The 18069-nt window shown below is 47.8% G+C and overlaps 1 protein-coding gene across 50 annotated transcripts in view; it reads left to right on the top strand.

Annotated features, from left to right (window-relative positions):
• Window positions 1–73: 73 nt before the first annotated feature.
• Window positions 74–18069, top strand: part of MADD (MAP kinase activating death domain) — a 64249-nt gene continuing 46253 nt past the window's right edge. For 8 of the 50 annotated variants that reach the window (XM_010334175.3, XM_074401402.1, XM_074401396.1 and 5 more), the window contains exons 1-13: window positions 379–615; window positions 4268–4417; window positions 5004–5600; window positions 6349–6652; window positions 7181–7312; window positions 8577–8690; window positions 10421–10501; window positions 13875–14053; window positions 14696–14931; window positions 15133–15289; window positions 16955–17058; window positions 17151–17341; window positions 17710–17963. In XM_010334175.3, the coding sequence (XP_010332477.1) occupies window positions 4356–4417; window positions 5004–5600; window positions 6349–6652; window positions 7181–7312; window positions 8577–8690; window positions 10421–10501; window positions 13875–14053; window positions 14696–14931; window positions 15133–15289; window positions 16955–17058; window positions 17151–17341; window positions 17710–17963 (2411 nt within the window). In that variant the 5' untranslated portion in view covers window positions 379–615; window positions 4268–4355. Of the gene's footprint in view, window positions 299–377; window positions 616–771; window positions 4418–5003; window positions 5601–6348; window positions 6653–7180; window positions 7313–8576; window positions 8691–10420; window positions 10502–13874; window positions 14054–14695; window positions 14932–15132; window positions 15290–16954; window positions 17059–17150; window positions 17342–17709; window positions 17964–18069 lie in introns of those variants that run through there. The other 42 variants (XM_010334242.3, XM_039470645.2, XM_039470651.2 and 39 more) reach the window with 13 other exon arrangements.

Consider the following 18069-nt stretch of genomic DNA (forward strand, 5'->3'; position numbering starts at 1 on the left):
CGCGGCGCTGCCACGCCCCCCCTTGCGCGCACGCGGTGGAGGTAACCGCGACCGCGCGCCCCGCTGCGCCCCCGTCGCCCAGGATTGGTAGGCTCCGCCGCGCGACAGCCGGCTTTGCAGCCCGGGCACCGGGCACCGCCAAAAAGCGTGAGGGGGGGAGCTGGACGATGGGGAAGCTGTCAGGAAGTCTCAGGGGTCGACTATCTTGGGAAGTCACTTTCAGAGGAATCCACAATTTGTCGAAACTGGCGCTATGACCCCCTAAGGCGAAAGTCTCTCGGAGCAACCCAAACAGAAGGTACTGCTGTGTGTCCTCCCCTTGGCACGCGTCGGCGCTGGGCCGACCCGGCGCACCCTCCTGCGCCCGCAGGCGCCCTGCTAGGTGTGTGCGCAGCCGCTGTCTCTCGAGGTCGGTCCCGCCCCGCGGTACTCGGCTTCGCGCGGCGCCGACCCCCCGGGCTGAATGGTACGGCCCTGCTCCGGCTTCCCCTCCGTCCGCATCCAGCGCCGAGTGGTGCGCGCCCCCAGGTGCAGACGCGGAACTGGCGCCCGCTCGGAACGGCGCCGCGCGGGGGACATCGGGCCGGGCCTGGCCAGTCCCCCGGTGCTCGGGAGGTAGGAGAGTCCGGGCCGGTGGGGTTCCTGGGCGAGCGTCTGGGGACTCCGAGCGGGAGATGGGCTCTGAGAGGACACCGCGGCTGTTGGAGGAAGGGGGTCTCTGAGGATGCCCCGCGGTAGTGTGAAAAGGCCTGGGACGGGGATCCGCGGAGGGGGCGGGGCCGGAGCTGGGGGCGCCCGGGCCGAAGAAGGGACTCCGGCTGCGGGTCTCGGTTCCTGCTGGGCGGGCGGCGCGGGTTCGGGTTCGGATTCGGATTCGGGTTCGGGTTGGGACGGGGGCGGGGGCGGGAGAGAACTGTCCAGCAGGTGAGGGGGCGGGCAGAGCTGGCCAGCCCCGGGGCCCGAGCTCACATCACTTGGCGGGTACGCGTGTGCGTGTGCTCGCGTGAGCCTTATTTTTGGCTATGATTTGAAGAACCACGTTTGATTCTTTAAAAAAAAAAATTGTTTTTCTTTTTAAATTTGTTGTTTCAAAATTGACTTCCTGGAGTGTGAAAACACCATTTCATCTCTCTGCAGTCTCTCTCCTCCCCATCCTCGTGTATCATCTGCTTTCTTCCACCTTTCCCTGCCCTTCGCTCTTCCCCAACCCTGCCAGCTGCCAGCCTCTTTGCTCCAGTTCTCCCGCACGCTGGACCAGTCTGTGCTGATGAGCTTGCAAGGTCACTGCCTGGGGAAGGAGAAGAGGGGAGGAGAGCCTGCTGTTTTGCTCACGTCAGCAGAGATGTCATATCGCTCTCTGCTTCCTGTGGTTTTACTATGAGGTCCTGTCCAAAATGAGGGACGAATCCAAAGGGTTGGTTAGGATGGCCATTTTGGCTGAAAAGGCATAGATAACCTAAAAGTTTGTGAATCCTAAATCTACCTCTGGGTGGAGCGGATGGTGATGTCGGACTTCAGCAGATAGGTATACATTTTGAGCTTGATGCTTTTGGAATGCGTGAAGATAGGAGCCAGAGGCTCTACGTTAGTAAATATGGTTGAGGCAAGAAGCAGAGTCTGAGCCTTGTTGGTTGTGAAGACAGAGTGTGAGTTGTAGGTGATGTTAGAGGAGTTAGAGGTGTTAGTCTTTGTGGGGAGGGGAGAGGAGAGAATGAGAAGAAGAAATCTTAGTTATCTTTGCAATCTGCATCTGAACGCAGTGGCTGCTGATCAAATGTGAATTCTGGCTCAAAATCTTTCCTACTACCCGTAGCTAGAATAATAAGATCTCAGGGTCCTTGTGGCTCTGGAAGGAGCTGAGGACTGTGAAAGACATTAGTTTCATTAGATAGTTCTCAGTGGAGAGGGGCTGAGATCCCACCAAGGCCAGAGAGGCCTGACGCATACTCTGTTAGTAGGAGGTACTTAGGCCTGATCGTTGAGATTTTGCCTGGAGAGGGCTCCTGGTTTTCAATGTAAACCCAGATTGCAAGGTTTAGCCTAGAGGTAGTCTTCTGTAAATTCTGTTTTACTTTAAGATACTTTGGCTTTCACTCTAGTTATCTCTACATAATTCTTTTTTTTTTTTAAATCCTGTGACAGATTAACTACATAATTCTTTATTAGAACAAATTATGCTTTTTTACTTATAGCCTATTTCATTTCTCTATTTTTCTGCCCGTTTCACTCTGCGCAGGAGGAGCTGAGCGCAGCTCTGTTATGGTGCCCCACCTCCTGCGGTTTGCTCACGACTCTGGTGCAGTTGGGAGAACCAAGGGACTGTTTGGGTTCCTTAAGCAGTGGTGATGCCTAGAAATGAATATATGGTGTGCTCGGAAACCTGGTGGTGTAGAAATATCACTATCAAAAGCCAGAGTTAGGGCAAAGTAGGAACTACTGACAGTTGAGGAAGAAGATAACCTAATTCTTAGCAGGTACTGTCAGTGGGAGAGGTGTCTCTAGGTTCAAGGAGAATGAATTGTTGTGGGCCTTGGCCGACTCTGGAGTAGCAGCTGCTAGCACTGTGCGGTCACCAAGCAGGGGAGGGGCTGTGGCTCTGCTATAAATAGAGCTGGGAGCCAGAGTCGCTATGGAGATAAGACTGAATCCTATTACCTGCAGGTCCTCTATTGGGAGCTCAGGAAAAGAGGAAGCAGTATTTTGAGGATTTGAGAGGTACTGAAAATAAGTCTTATTTATCATTAGGTAGGGAAGCAGAAAGAACTTCTACTCATTACCTGAACCAGGGTAGGGCCTTAAGCATCCAGGGAGTGTGTATGTCTGTATATATGGGAGTGCCCGCAGCAGCAGGTGAGGGAGTAGGGTGTGTGTGTGTGTGTGTGTGTGTGTGTGTGTGTGTGTATGTGTATACTGTGATGGGAGTCTCTCTGTGTGCAATGAACAAGGTCTTAGTGAGGCCACATGCAGAGCACAGAAGTAGAATCCTGGAACACTAGGAATATGAGAAAAGAACTTCTGCTTATAGAAGAAATAGCCCTGCTAGAAATAGCCTTGCAGTGGGGTAAAACGTTTTTTTTAGAGAAGTGTATAGACACTTAACAGGAAATAAATTATAATGAAGACCATGAAAGCTTTTCCTAATTTTAGGACATAGTTTAGACATTTCTCTGAGCACCTCTCCCTGTCCTTGCAGAAATTCTAGTATTTCTGCCTCTAATTCATGGCCTCTGTAATGTATAGTAGGACAAGGACTCATCTGTATGTATTGGATTACTGATTCTGAGCCTGAGATTAGAATAGAGGAGAAAGACTATGATTCAGCACCAAGGGCAGAGCTAGCAGCAGTAGCCTCTGGGCTCCTTTCTTGACTTAAGAGGGGAGAAAAGTGGATCAGATGAGGCAGTTGGGGCATGGACATTTTCATTTGCAATCACATGAGGTAGAATAGCCAGCTGTTGTTATTGTCTAAGCACAGCTAACTAGGCAGTCTATATGGTAGTTTCACATTAAGCTGAATGCATTCTGTTGAAACAGAATGATTAGCTTTCCATCTAGACCTAGAAGTGCAGATGAGTGCTGGTTGAGGAGTCTGGTTTGATCCTGATTCACCCTGGAGGGGTCCTGAGAGTGACTTCAATTTTTGTTGTCATAATGGCTAAGTGACTGAGTCCAGATTAGATGGCCTAGGATCTTTTTTAGAAACAGCCCCAGGGGTTAAGCTGAAAATGAAGTTGTTGGTAGGGATAGGTAGGTGAGCCATTATTTATCTACTTTTTTAAAATTTTTTTATTTTTTATAATGGAGTCTCACCCTGTCACCCAGGCTGGAGTGCAGTGTTACAATCTCAGCTCACTGCAGCCTCTATCTCCCGGGTTCAAGCGATTCTCATGCCTCAGCCTCGCAAGTAGCTAAGATTACAGGCATGCGCCACCACACCTGCCTAATTTTTTTGTATTTTTAGTAGAGATGGGGTTTTGCCATGTTGGCCAGGCTGGTCTTGAACTCCTGACCGTAGGTGAGCCTCCCGCCTTGGCCTCCCAAAGTGCTGGGATTACAGGCGTGAGCCACTGTGCCTGGCCTATCTACTTCTTGACATTTGATTGTGAGCTCAGAAACCTAGACACAAGGCTAGGCACGTGTCAAGTTCTCCTACCGTTAGTATGAAAGCAGAAGACCTTCTAACCTCTGCCCCTGGTGGAGAAGAAGTTGAGAGGGATGAGTCCCTTAGGCACAGCAGTGGATCTTATCAGTACTTTTTTCCTATTAGACTTTAATTTTCAGAATTCCTCCTGGGAATGCTGACTCCTTGCTTGGTGCCCAGATGCTTCTCTGAGATGAACTGATGAATTGGAACCATGGTGCAAAAGAAGAAGTTCTGTCCTCGGTTACTTGACTATTTAGTGATCGTAGGGGCCAGGTAATCCAGAAATTTACTTTTGTCTTAACATCTGGGATAGCCAAAAAACTTGCAGTTATTCCCCATGCCGATTTCCACGTTGCTTTGCATAGCTCATCTTCCCCTGTTGTTTTACCCCGTTGGGAGCATTGGAGCCCGTAGGGAAAACAACATAGTCAGGTGCATTGAAAGCAAAACCCTTCTCTTAACTAACACCTTCCTGATGTCGAGCAAACAAACATACTCTTTATTCCTCAGTTTTCTTATTTTGTAAAAAGGAGAAGTACATTATAAGTTCCTTCTCTATGTATGCTCTTTTGGTAATTTATTAGCTAATTCACTTTAAAAGGTGTTAATCATCTTGAGGTGTTAGTGATATTTTTATTGTTGAAATCTCCCCTTTGTTTCAGAATAGTGCCTTCATGACAGTACAGACTTCTCTTAGCCAGCAGCTCTACATGGCAGGCAGCACCCATGTTTTCCAAGGTGTTTGAGCTAGGTTGCTTTATCCCAAATAGCATCTTGAGCTTTATTTGTTGGCTGTGGTTAAAATGTGATAGCCCATTCCATCCCTTCAGGCTGCTGACTTTGTCTTTATGTTCTTCAGGCACCCGAGCAGTGATAGTGTGGCCCAGACTCCTGAATTGCTACGGCGATACCCATTAGAGGACCACGCTGAGTTTCCCCTGCCCCCAGATGTAGTGTTCTTCTGCCAGCCTGAGGGCTGCCTGAGCGTGCGGCAGCGGCGCATGAGCCTTCGGGATGATACCTCTTTTGTCTTCACCCTCACTGACAAGGACACTGGAGTCACGCGATACGGCATCTGTGTTAACTTCTACCGCTCCTTCCAAAAGCGAATCCCTAAGGAAAAGGGGGAAGGCGGGGCAGGGTCCCGTGGGAAGGAAGGAACCCGTGCCACCTGTGCCTCGGAAGAGGGTGGCACCGAGAGTTCAGAGAGTGGCTCATCTCTGCAGCCTCCCAATGCCGACTCCACCCCCGATGTGAACCAGTCTCCTCGGGGCAAACGCCGGGCCAAGGCGGGGAGTCGCTCCCGAAACAGTACTCTCACGTCCCTGTGTGTGCTCAGTCACTACCCTTTCTTTTCCACCTTCCGAGAGTGTCTGTATACTCTCAAGCGTCTGGTGGACTGTTGTAGCGAGCGCCTGCTGGGCAAGAAACTGGGCATCCCTCGAGGCGTACAAAGGTACAGCTTGCTGCTGATGCCCAATAGAGGGGAAGCGTTTAGAGATTCCATGTAGTTGATCTTTAAGGGGCATAGGAAATTTCCTATGCAGCTCAAGGTCCTTCAGACCTGTTTAAGCATATTTAGATAAAAAGATACTTATATCTTTTTTTTTTTTTGGAGACAGAGTCTTGCTCTGTTGCCCAGGCTGGAGTGCAGTGGTACGATCCCGGCTCACTGCAACCTCTGCCTCCTGGGTTCAAGTGATCCTTCTGTCTTAACCTTCCGAGTAGCCGGGATAACAGGTGTGCACCACCATGCTCAGCTAATTTTAGTATTTTTAGTAGAGACGGGGTTTCACCATGTTGGCCAGGCTGGTCTCAAACACCTGACCTCAGGTGGTCCACCTGCCTTGACCTCCCAAAGTGCTGGGATTACAGGCCTGAGCCACCTCACCCAGCCAAGAGTTAATCTTTACTAAGCAAAAGACTGCTGCAGAGTTAGACCTCCCTCCAAAATTGTGTTTAGAGTAATGCTGAAGAATTTGATGTTTACCGGTGGTCAGGACAGTTTACCCAGTGTATATTTTCATACTTTTTCTTCCCATTGTATATACCTTCTGGTTTTATCTGAGCTCAGAAACTGGGCTTTCCTAATGATGTTCCTTTTACTGTTGTCATCGTTAAACAGCCTCTGTGGTGATACTGGGTTGCAGTGGGGTATCAGTTCCTGATGCTAATGTGTGTGATTCCTGCTGTCTGCTTCTCAGGGACACCATGTGGCGGATTTTTACTGGATCGTTGCTGGTGGAAGAGAAGTCAAGTGCCCTTCTGCATGATCTTCGAGAGATTGAGGCCTGGATTTATCGATTGCTGCGTTCTCCAGTACCCATCTCTGGGCAGAAGCGGGTAGACATCGAAGTCCTACCCAAGGAGCTCCAGCCAGCTCTGACCTTTGCTCTTCCAGACCCATCTCGATTCACCCTAGTGGATTTCCCACTGCACCTTCCCTTGGAACTTCTGGGTGTAGACGCCTGTCTCCAGGTGCTAACCTGCATTCTGTTAGAGCACAAGGTGAGAGGCCAGCTTCCTAGATCTTTCTAGGGGAGGAATTCTTAGATATGCCAGTGGCCAGACCATAAGCTCTTGGAGGACAAGGACTATATCTTTTTCATCATCTTGTCTTCAGGAGGTAACATGATGCCTGGTATATAGCAGGTATTCCTTAGATGTGGGTTGAATTAAGATACTGGTGTCATATGGGATGTATTCAGAGGATTTACCATTCATAGGGCTTATCCTTAACTGTACTGACCTAATTCTTTGGAAATATTAGTAGTTCTGTTTCAGTGAGTGGTCCTGGGATGGGCAATACAAGAACTAGGAAGGTAAGGGAGTGATTTACATATTTCAGGTGAGGGAGGATCACCATTGTGTCTGGGTTGGGACGTGGCAGGCGTGGTGGGGCAGGGGGCAGTGGGAGAAACAAAGCTGGAGCTGTAGGCATGGTGAAGTGGAAACCAAATCGTAATGTTGGAAGCCATTTTCCTGTAAACCTTACTTTATGTTTTGGAGTGATTCTTACTGGATGGGTCATGACAGGTGGTGTTACAGTCCCGAGACTACAACGCACTCTCCATGTCCGTGATGGCATTCGTGGCAATGATCTACCCACTGGAGTATATGTTTCCTGTCATCCCGCTGCTTCCCACCTGCATGGCATCAGCAGAGCAGGTGAGTCTCAAGGCGTCTTCTGGCTTTGTCACCTCTGTCTTCCTGAGGGAGGAGACCCAATGCCCAAAGAAGTTGCAAGTCAGTGCTAGTTCTCAATCCTTTATCATAGCTTACTTGTCTGCAAAATCTGATTTGAACTGATCTGGTGACAAAAGTTATACTAGTTGTAGTTTTTATTTATCACAATAAATGTTAATGACTGTAGGGTACTGGCTACTCTGCTGCAGGTGTTACATAATGCAGTAGTTCCTTCTTATCTGCGGAGGATGCATTCCAAGACCCCCCAGCAGATGCCTCAAACCACAGATAGTTTTTTTCTATACATACATAGCAATGATACAGTTTAGTTTAGGCACAGTAAGAGGTTAAAAACTTCTCTTTGGGCATATATTTGGGGTTTTTTGGAGACAGAATCTCCCTCTGTCACCCAGACTAGAGTGCAGTGGCCTGATCTCAGCTCACTGTAACCTCCACCGCCTGTGTTTAAGTGATTCTCCAGCCTCAGCCTCCTGAGTAGCTGGGATTACAGGCACCCCCACCATGCTTGGCTAATTTTTAGTAGAGGCGGGCTTTCACCATGTTAGCCAGGCTGGTCTTGAACTCTTGACCTTAGTTAATCAACTTCCTGTCTCAGCTTCCCAAAGTGTTGGGATTACAGGGGTGAGTCACTGCGCCCGGCCTCTGTGGGCATATATTTGGCTTCTCTTCGGTGTATCCCAATTGCTAGCATCAGTACCGTTGTGCTTTGGGGCCATTGTTAAGTAAAATAAAGGTTACTTGAACACAAACTCTGACATCGTTGCTCTGATAACCGAGATGGCTACAGGCGGGTTGCATATACAGCATGGACATGCTGGATACAGGGATGATTCATGTCCCATTGGGACAGAGCAGGACAGCATGAGATTTCATCATGCTTCTCAGAACTATTGTCTTCGACTTCAGATATGATCAAGCTGCAGTTTTTAATTTATGAATTGTTTATTTCTGAAAATTTCCATTTAATATTTTCAGAGTGCAGATTATCTCAGGTAACTGGAATAACAAAGTGAAATTGTGGATAAGGAAGACTACTATATACAAAACAATGCACCATATTACCTTTCAAAAAATCTGAAAAATTCTGAATTTTCAAATACATCTGTCCTCAAGGGTTTTGGAAGAGGGATTGTATCTACATATCCTTATTTGGAAGAATCCTGACTTGATAAGTGCTTGTGATAGGTTTTGTCTTTGTTTCTCACCCTCTTTATCATTTCCACAGCTGCTGTTGGCTCCAACCCCATACATCATTGGGGTTCCTGCCAGCTTTTTCCTCTACAAACTGGACTTCAAAATGCCTGATGACGTATGGCTAGTGGATCTGGACAGCAACAGGGTGAGGTTCCTGGCTAAGGCACTGCAGAATCTAGAGCAGGATTGCATTCTAGACCAATCCTGGGATATCTGTTTTTCTTGATTCCTTTTAGGAAGGTCCTAGGTTGTTGGATAGTTTCTTTTGTGAGACTTATTGAAACAGTTTTTTTTTAAACAGTTTTTTTTTTTTTTTTTTAAATGCTCCTTTTACCTTTTTGGCCAAATAAGCCCTTGGTTAGGTCTCAGAGAATTACAGGTTTTATTTTTTCCAGAATTAAGTGCCTCCCACCCTGTATTCTCCAATAACAGTCGGGCAGTTGTGATCTAAGGACCATTATATGTAGTATAGATCATCTCTTAATGGTTTCCCTGGGGTATAGTTTCCAGTAAGAAACTGTCTTTCAGTGTAGACTTAATGAATTATATGAACATTTTACAGTGTGAGTACATTCAAACTTGGGTGGGAAGCCATTGTGTGTTCATTGTAAAACTTAAAAAAAAAGTGTAAATAAAATAAGTGAAAAGAAAAACCGCCGGGCGCGGTGGCTCAAGCCTGTAATCCCAGCACTTTGGGAGGCCGAGGCGGGTGGATCACGAGGTCGAGAGATCGAGACCAACCTGGTCAACATGGTGAAACCCCGTCTCTACTAAAAATACTAAAAATTAGCTGGGCATGGTGGTGCATGCCTATAATCCCAGCTACTCAGGAGGCTGAGGCAGGAGAATGGCCTGAACCCAGGAGGCGGAGGTTGCGGTGAGCCGAGATCGCGCCATTGCACTCCAGCCTGGGTAACAAGAGCGAGACTCCGTCTCAAAAAAAAAAAGAAAAAAAGAAAAGAAAAACCATAATTGTGTTATCTAGAGATAATAACCAATAGTATTTAGTATATTTCTTCTCAGATGGATATGTATATCATATATGTGTGTGTACCTATATCTTATTGTGCAGTTATGTAATGGGTATTCATTTATATAATAATGTGAGGCCGGGCACGGTGGCTCAAGCCTGTAATCCCAGCACTTTGGGAGGCCGAGGTGGGTGGATCACAAGGTCAAGAGATCGAGACCAGCCGGGCGCGGTGGCTCAAGCCTGTAATCCCAGCACTTTGGGAGGCTGAGGCGGGTGGATCACGAGGTCGAGGGATCGAGACCATCCTGGTCAACATGGTGAAACCCCGTCTCTACTAAAGATACAGAAAATTAGCTGGGCATGGTGGCACGTGCCTGTAATCCCAGCTACTCAGGAGGCTGAGGCAGGAGAATTGCCTGAGCCCAGGAGGCGGAGGTTGCGGTGAGCCGAGATCGCGCCATTGCACTCCAGCCTGGGTAACAAGAGCGAAACTCCGTCTCAAAAAAAAAATAAATAAAAAAAAAAATAAAATAAATAAAAATAAAAATAAAAATAAAATAAAAAGAGATCGAGACCATCCTGATCAACATGGTGAAGCCCCGTCTCTACTAAAAATAAAAAAATTAGCTGGGCATGGTGGCGCATGCCTGTAATCCCAGCTACTCAGGAGGTTGAGGCAGGAGAATTGCCTGAACCCAGGAGGCGGAAGTTGCGGTGAGCCGAGATCGCGCCATTGCACTCCAGCCTGGGTAACAAGAGCGAAACTCCGTCTCAAAAAAAAAAAAAAAAATAATAATAATAATAATAATAATATTGTGTATATATATTGCTTACTCTTATATAAGTGAAATTCCTGAGCAATAAATTCTAAGGTCACATCTTTTATCATTTCTCCGGTGCAGGTGATTGCCCCCAGCAATGCAGAAGTGCTGCCTATCCTGCCAGAACCAGAATCATTAGAGCTGAAAAAGCATTTAAAGCAGGTAGGTGAAGAATGAAGGAAAGAAAGGGGAGTAATAGATGCTGTGGGATTGCTATTGGAAGACAGCTATTCTCAGAGCCAGTTTCCTGTCAAACTTCAAGTGGCATAGATATTCTTCACCCTGGATGGGCTTAAGAAAAAGCCTATCCCATGCTGGATGGAAGAGTGAATCTCAGAGTGTTTCTGATTCCAATTCATTGTATGCCTTACCATCTTCTAATGCTTATGTTGCTGTATAAAATAGCCCTCCACTTTCCGTTTCTTGTATGTGTGCCACTCTCTATGGCCTCAGAACATTTTCTCCATCTCCTTAGGTGGGCGTTAGTGTGGACTGTCTGGCTACTCTTATATCATCTTCTAGAATTGATCCTGAGGCTCCTTTCTTCAAAAATTCCTTTCTTTGGCCAGGTGCGGTGGCTTATGCCTGCCTGTAATCCCAGCACTTTGGGAGGCCAAGGTGGGCGGATCACAAGGTCAGGAGTTTGAGAACAGCCTGGCCAATATGGCAAAACTCCGTCTCCACTAAAAATAAAAAAATTAGCCAGCTGTGGTGGCAGGCACCTGTAGTCCCAGCACTCGGGAGGCTGAGGCAGGAGAATTACTTGAACCTGGGAGGTGGAGGTTGCAGTGAGCTGAGATCATGACAATGCACGCTAGCCTGGGCAACTGAGCAAGACCCCGTCTAAAAAACAAAACAAACAAAAAAATTCTTTTCTTTGAGTAATCTCTCACATCCATTTTTTATTGATTGATTTTCTTCTTCCTCTGCATGCTGAACACAGTACCTAAAGGTAACACCCGATAAAGCTTTGTTCCCTTCCCCTGCCTACTGTGTTGTGTAGAACCTCCAGTAGATACCACTGTGTTTATTTTTAGAAATCCATGTTCACTTAAAGGGCCTGTAGAAACCTTTTCTGTGTTGTCTGAAGTATTCAGTTTTGCCTCTAAATGCTGTTTGGGTTTAAATGCATCATTTTGTATCATTCCTCTTACCTCAGTTGCTTTTTCACTGCTGATATAATATGATACCTTGTTACTGCAGAGTCTGGTGGGAATTGTAAGTTCAGAAAGTTCTCTAGCTGCCTTTACTTGCTGTGTTTTCAATCTTGATGGTTGCCGTAGTATGACTAATGATATGGAAAAGTTAATATATGGAATTATATTTATTTATTTTGAGATGGAGTCCTGCTTCGTCACCAGGCTGGGGTGCAGTGGCGTGATCTCAGATTGCTGCAACCTCTGGCTCCCGTGTTCAAAAGAATCTCTTGCCTTAGTTTCCCAAGTAGCTGGGATTACAGGCACACACCATCATGCCCAGCTAATTTGTTAGTATTTTTAGTGGCGATGGGGTTTCACCATGTTAGCCAGTCTGGTATTGAAATCCTGACTTCAGGTGATCTGCTCACGTTGGCCTCGCAAAGTACTGGGGTTACAAATGTGAGCCACTGCACCTGGCTAGAATGATATATATATATATATATTTTTTTTTTTTTTTGAGATGGAGTTTCACTCTTGTTACCCAGGCTGGAGTGCAATGGTGCGATCTCGGCTCACCGCAACCTCCACCTCCTGGGTTCAAGCAATTCTCCTGCCTCAGCCTCCCTAGTAGCTGGGACTACAGGCCTGCGCCACCATGCCCAGCTAATTTTTGTGTTATTAGTAGAGACGGGGTTTCACCATGTTGACCAGGATGGTCTCGATCTCTTGACCTCGTGATCCACCCGCCTTGGCCTCCCAAAGTGCTGGGATTACAGGCGTGAGCCACCGCGCCCGGCCTAGAATTATATTTTAAATGTTTGTAGGAGCTAAGATCCTTGGACTCATCCATCCTGTGTTTTAACCCCTGCTATTAAAAGTGTGGTTTGTGGACCAGCAAAATTAGTTTCACCTGGGCTTGTTAAAGTGCAGGATCACCCCAGGCAAATTGAATGGGGATCTGCATTTTAACCTTCCCGGGTGATTCCTCACCTCACTCACATTTGAGACGCACTGCTGCTGTTGACCAGTGGTCTTTACCCTGCCCCAAGGAGTCTTCTGAGGGGCTGATTTAACTTGGAAGCCCTGAGCATGTGAGGCTCTGCTTTCTGTGTACTTCAGAGCAGCTGTTTTCAAAATCCTTTCTATGTATTTTCACATAGATTCCAATTTTGAAAAACATTTAATGACTAATAATTTGGGGGGGTGATGTCGCCCAGGCGGGGGTACAGTGGTGTGATCTCAGCTCCGCCTCCCGGGTTCAAGCATTTCTCCTGCCTCAGCCTCCTGAGTAGCTGGGATTACAGGCATGTGCCACGATGCCCAGCTAATTTTTGTATTTTTTTAAGTAGAGACGGGGTTTCACCGTGTTGGTCAGGCTGGTCTCGAACTCCTGACCTCGTGATCCGTCCACCTTGGCCTCCCAAAGTGCTGGGATTACAGTTGTAAGCCACCGTGCCCGGCCAATGACTAATAATTTTGAAAACTTACTGTCCTGGACTTCAGATATGATCAGGTTGTCTTCAGCTAGGTTGTCTTTTTTTTTTTTTTTTTTTTGAGACGGAGTTTCGCTCTTGTTACCCAGGCTGGAGTGCAATGGCGCGATCTCGGCTCACCGCAACTTCCGCCTCCTGGGTTCAGGCAATTCTCCTGCCTCAGCCTCCTGAGTAGCTGGGATTACAGGCACGCGCCACCACGCCCAGCTAGTTTTTTTGTATTTTTAGTAGAGACGGGGTTTCACCATGTTGACCAGGATGGTCTCCATCTGTCGACCTTGTGATCCACCCGCCTCGGCCTCCCAAAGTGCTGGGATTACAGGCTTGAGCCACCGCGCCCGGCCGCTAGGTTGTCTTAAGATGGAGAGCTAGATAGTTCAGACTGTTTTCTTTTTTTGAGACAGAGTTTCACTCATTGCTCAGGCTGGAGTGCAGTGGTGCCATCTCGGCTCACTGGAACCTCCGCCTCCTGGGTTCACGCGATTGTTCTGTCTCAGCCTCCCTAGTAGCTGGGATTAAAGGTGCATGCCACCGTGCTTGGCTAATTTTTGTATTTTTAGTAGGGACGGAGGTTCATCATATTGCTTAGGCAGGTCTCGAACTCCTGACCTCAGGTGATCCACCTGTCTTGGCCTCCCAAAGTGCTGGGATTACAGGCATGAGCCACGGTACCCAGCCAGTTCAGACTGTTTTCTAAAGGCTGAAATATTTGGACTTTTATTTCAGGGATGAAAGGTCTGAAGCAGGTTAACCATGAATTGCAAATTAGCACTGTTGTTCGTTGTAGAACTTTTTGACCAGAGAATAGGAGGTAGAAGACTCCAGGAAGGCTCTTTCCTTGGAGTTGAGATTGGCTAGCTCTCCAGGAATGTGCCTTGTATAAGGAATTTTCTTGTTTTGCAGGCCTTGGCCAGCATGAGTCTCAATACCCAACCCATCCTCAATCTGGAGAAATTTCATGAGGGCCAGGAGATCCCCCTTCTCTTGGGAAGGCCTTCTAATGACCTGCAGTCCACACCCTCCACTGAATTCAACCCACTCATCTACGGCAATGATGTGGATTCTGTGGATGTTGCAACCAGGTAAGACCAAGCTGACTGTATAATCATGAGTTCTTAAATTGATCTCTTTGCTCTCTCAGTGACCTTGGGGCAGACTATTTCCTGAATCAGGGTTTTTTTGTTTTGTTATTGGGAGATGGAGTCTCGCTCTTGTTGGAGTGCAGTGGCACAGTCCCAGCTCACTACAGCTTCCATCTCCTGAGTTCAAGTGATTCTCCTGCCTCAGTCTCCTGAGTGGCTGGGATTACAGGTGCCCACCACCACATCTGGCTGATTTTTATACTTTTAGTAGAGACAGCATTTCACCATGTTGGCCAGGCTGGTCTTGAACTCCTGACTTGAGGTGATCCACCCGCCGTGGCCTCCAAGAGTGCTGGGATTACAGGCATGAGCCACCACAACCAGCCCAGGGTTTTTGTATATATAAAATATGTACCATAGTTGGTTGTTATTTTCTACCGTAGTAAAAGCAAAGTGAAGAAATAGTAAATGATGTGTTCAGGATGATGAGGGGACTGATAATTCTTTAAGCTACCTCTCCCCTTGATGTTGGAAGCCTGTTAAATGATGGCTTTGGAAGGTGTTCTAAGACTTTGAATCATGGGAATCCTTATCCTACAAGACATGGGTCTCGAATTTTCTCATCATCTCCTTCTTCCCCAGGGTCGCCATGGTACGGTTTTTCAACTCTGCCAATGTGCTGCAGGGATTTCAGATGCACACGCGTACCCTGCGTCTCTTCCCTCGGCCTGTGGTGGCTTTTCAAGCTGGCTCCTTTCTAGCCTCACGTCCCCGGCAGACTCCTTTTGCCGAGAAATTGGCCAGGACTCAGGCTGTGGAGTACTTTGGGGAATGGATCCTTAACCCCACCAACTATGCCTTTCAGCGAATTCACAACAGTGAGTCCACCTGCCCTCCGCTCTGCTTTGCTCTGCCTTCTGCCTCTGTCCTCCTGATGGACTTTGCTTTTTCCTTTGCTAATCTTTGACCGTTTCCTTCTATCCTTGCTCTGCTTTAGACTTTTTCCTGCCTTTCTTTCAGGCATTGCTTGCCTTTTCTTCCTTGCTGCTGACTCTCTATTCTTTTCCCTCATGGGGTAGATATGTTTGATCCAGCCCTGATTGGTGACAAGCCAAAGTGGTATGCTCATCAGCTGCAGCCCATCCACTATCGCGTCTATGACAGCAATTCCCAGCTGGCTGAGGCCCTGAGTGTACCACCAGAGCGGGACTCTGACTCCGAACCTACTGATGATAGGTGAGCATCCTCAGAGCAGCAGACAGGTTTTTAAGGTGAAGAGGCTCTCAGTAGCCTTTCTTTAGCACAGAGGAGGTAAACTCTCATAGGCTTCCCATATCAGTTTGTGTGTGTGTGTGTGTGTGTGTGTGACAGTCTTGCTACTCTTTCGCCCAGGCTGGAGTGCAGTGGTGTGATCTCAGCTCACTGTAACCTCTGCCTCCCAGGTTTAAGCGATTCTCCTGCCTCCACCTTCTGAGGAGCTGAAGACTACAGGTGCCACCACCTCACCTGGCTAATTTTTTTTTTTTTTTTTTTTTTAATTGCATTTTAGGTTTTGGGGTACATGTGATGAACATGCAAGATTGTTGCATAGGTACACACATGGCAGTGTGCTTTGCTGCCTCCCGTCCCCTCACCTGTATCTGTCATTTCTCCCCATGCTATCTCTTCCCACCTCCCCACCCCCCGCCCCTCCCCCATTTCCCCCCAACAGACCCCAGTGTGTAGTGCTCCCCTCCCTGTGTCCATGTGTTCTCATTGTTCAACACCCGCCTATGAGCGAGAATATACAGTGTTTGATTTTCTGCTCTTGTGTCAGTTTGCTGAGAATGATGGTTTCCAGGTTCATCCATGTCCCTATAAAGGACGTGAACTCATCGTTTTTGATGGCTGCATAATATTCCATGGTGTATATGTACCACATTTTCCCTATCCAGTCTATCATCGTTGGGCATTTGGGTTGGTTCCAGGTCTTTGCTAACACCTGGCTAATTTTTGTGTGCATATGTATATATTTTGAGATGGAGTCTCACTCTGTTGCCCAAGCTGGAGTACAATGGCACAATCTCAACTCACTGCAACCTCTGCCTCCTGGGTTCAAGTGATTCTCCTGTCTCAGCCTCATGAGTAGCTGGGATTATAGGCACATGCTACCACGCCCAGCTAATTTATTGTGTTTTTAGTAGAGACAGGGTTTCACCATGTTGGCCAGACTGGTCTCAAACTCCTGACCTCAAGTGATCTGCCTGCCTTGGTCTCCAAAAATGCTGGGATTATGGGCGTGAGCCACTGTGCTCAGCTACTTTTTTTTTTGAGACAAAGTCTTGCTCTCTTGCCCAGGCTGGAGTGCAGTGGTTCAATCTCAGCTCACTGCAGCCTCCGCCTCCTGGATTCAAGCAATTCTCCTGTTTTAACCTCCTGAGTAGCTGGGACTACGAGTGCATGCCACCATACTCAGCTATTTTTTTGTATTTTTAGTAGAGACGGGTTTTACTGTGTTAGCCAGGATGGTTTCAATCTCCTGACCTCATGATCTGCCCCCATCGGCCTCCCAAAGTGCTGGGATTACAGGTGTGAGCCACCAATCCCAGCTGTGCCCGGCTACTTTTTGTATTTTTAGTAGAGATGGGGTTTTACCATGTTGGCCAGGCTGATCTTGGACTCCAGACCTCAGGTGATCCACCCACCCTAGCCTCCCAGTCCGGGGATTACAGGCGTGAGCTACTGTGCCCAGCCCCCATATCAGTCTTTATGCTTTGGTTGACCGTTTTTCTTGATTTCTTACTTGATTTGTTCCCTGGCCTTGAGTTCGGAGTGCTACCCCTTGTTAGTTTTCCTGGTGCTGATTGCAGGTCTTCACCCTGTCTCTTTCTGTTTTGTTTTTTATGTGCCTCCCTCCTGCAGTGGCAGTGATAGTATGGATTATGACGATTCAAGCTCTTCTTACTCCTCCCTTGGTGACTTTGTCAGTGAAATGATGAAATGTGACATTAATGGTGATACTCCCAGTAAGTGTGCTTGGGGAGATTGGCCAGCCCTGGGCAGGGGTTGGGGTCCAGGGATGGGGTGGTCTATACCTGCCCCCCTTGGATTTTGGCAGATGTGGACCCTCTGACGCATGCAGCACTGGGGGATGCCAGCGAGGTGGAGATTGACGAGTTGCAGAACCAGAAGGAAGCAGAAGATCCTGGCCCAGACAATGAGAACTCTCAGGAAAACCCCCCACTGCGCTCCAGCTCCAGTACCACCGCCAGCAGCAGCCCCAGCACCATTATTCATGGAGCCAACTCTGTAAGTGAGGAGCGATGGATAAGAACCACTCCCTGGGATGTGGGCCTCATCTATTAGGAAAGCCAGGCTGTAGCAGTTAATTAGCTTCTTCTCACACAATTTTCTTATCTTCCTTTTCATGGGCTCTAGAGCTTACAGCCTAAGAGACCTAGTTTTGACCCCAAAAGGAGATCATCAGGCTTTTTTCAGGGTACGCCTATGATCCTCCTTATATATTGTGGGGACAGAGAACAGGGTGACTCAGATCTTTTCCCACACATTCCTTGGGCTGGAAATCCAACAGGCCTGGCCCAGCCCTGCCAAACTGGGATTACAGGAAGGTACCATTGGGCAGCAGGTAACCACTTTTAATTTCATGTGGCCTTTAGGAACCTGCTGACTCTACGGAGATGGAGGATAAGGCAGCAGTAGGCGTCTCCAAGCCCCTCCCTTCCGTTCCTCCCAGCATTGGCAAGTCGAACGTGGACAGACGTCAGACAGAAATTGGAGAGGGGTCAGTGCGCCGGCGAATCTATGACAATCCATACTTCGAGCCCCAATATGGCTTTCCCCCTGAGGAAGATGAGGATGAGCAGGGGGAAAGTTACACTCCCCGATTCAGCCAACATGTCAATGGCAATCGGTGAGAGCCTGGGGATCCCTTCTAGATGGGTGACTGAAGGACCTCACCTCAGTGGACCCTGGGTGAGGGTTAATCAGAAAGTCTGAGAAGTTTGAATGCTGTCCTG

This window comes from Saimiri boliviensis, chromosome 6 (genome assembly GCF_048565385.1).
Source record: "Saimiri boliviensis isolate mSaiBol1 chromosome 6, mSaiBol1.pri, whole genome shotgun sequence".
Lineage (NCBI taxonomy): Eukaryota > Metazoa > Chordata > Mammalia > Primates > Cebidae > Saimiri > Saimiri boliviensis.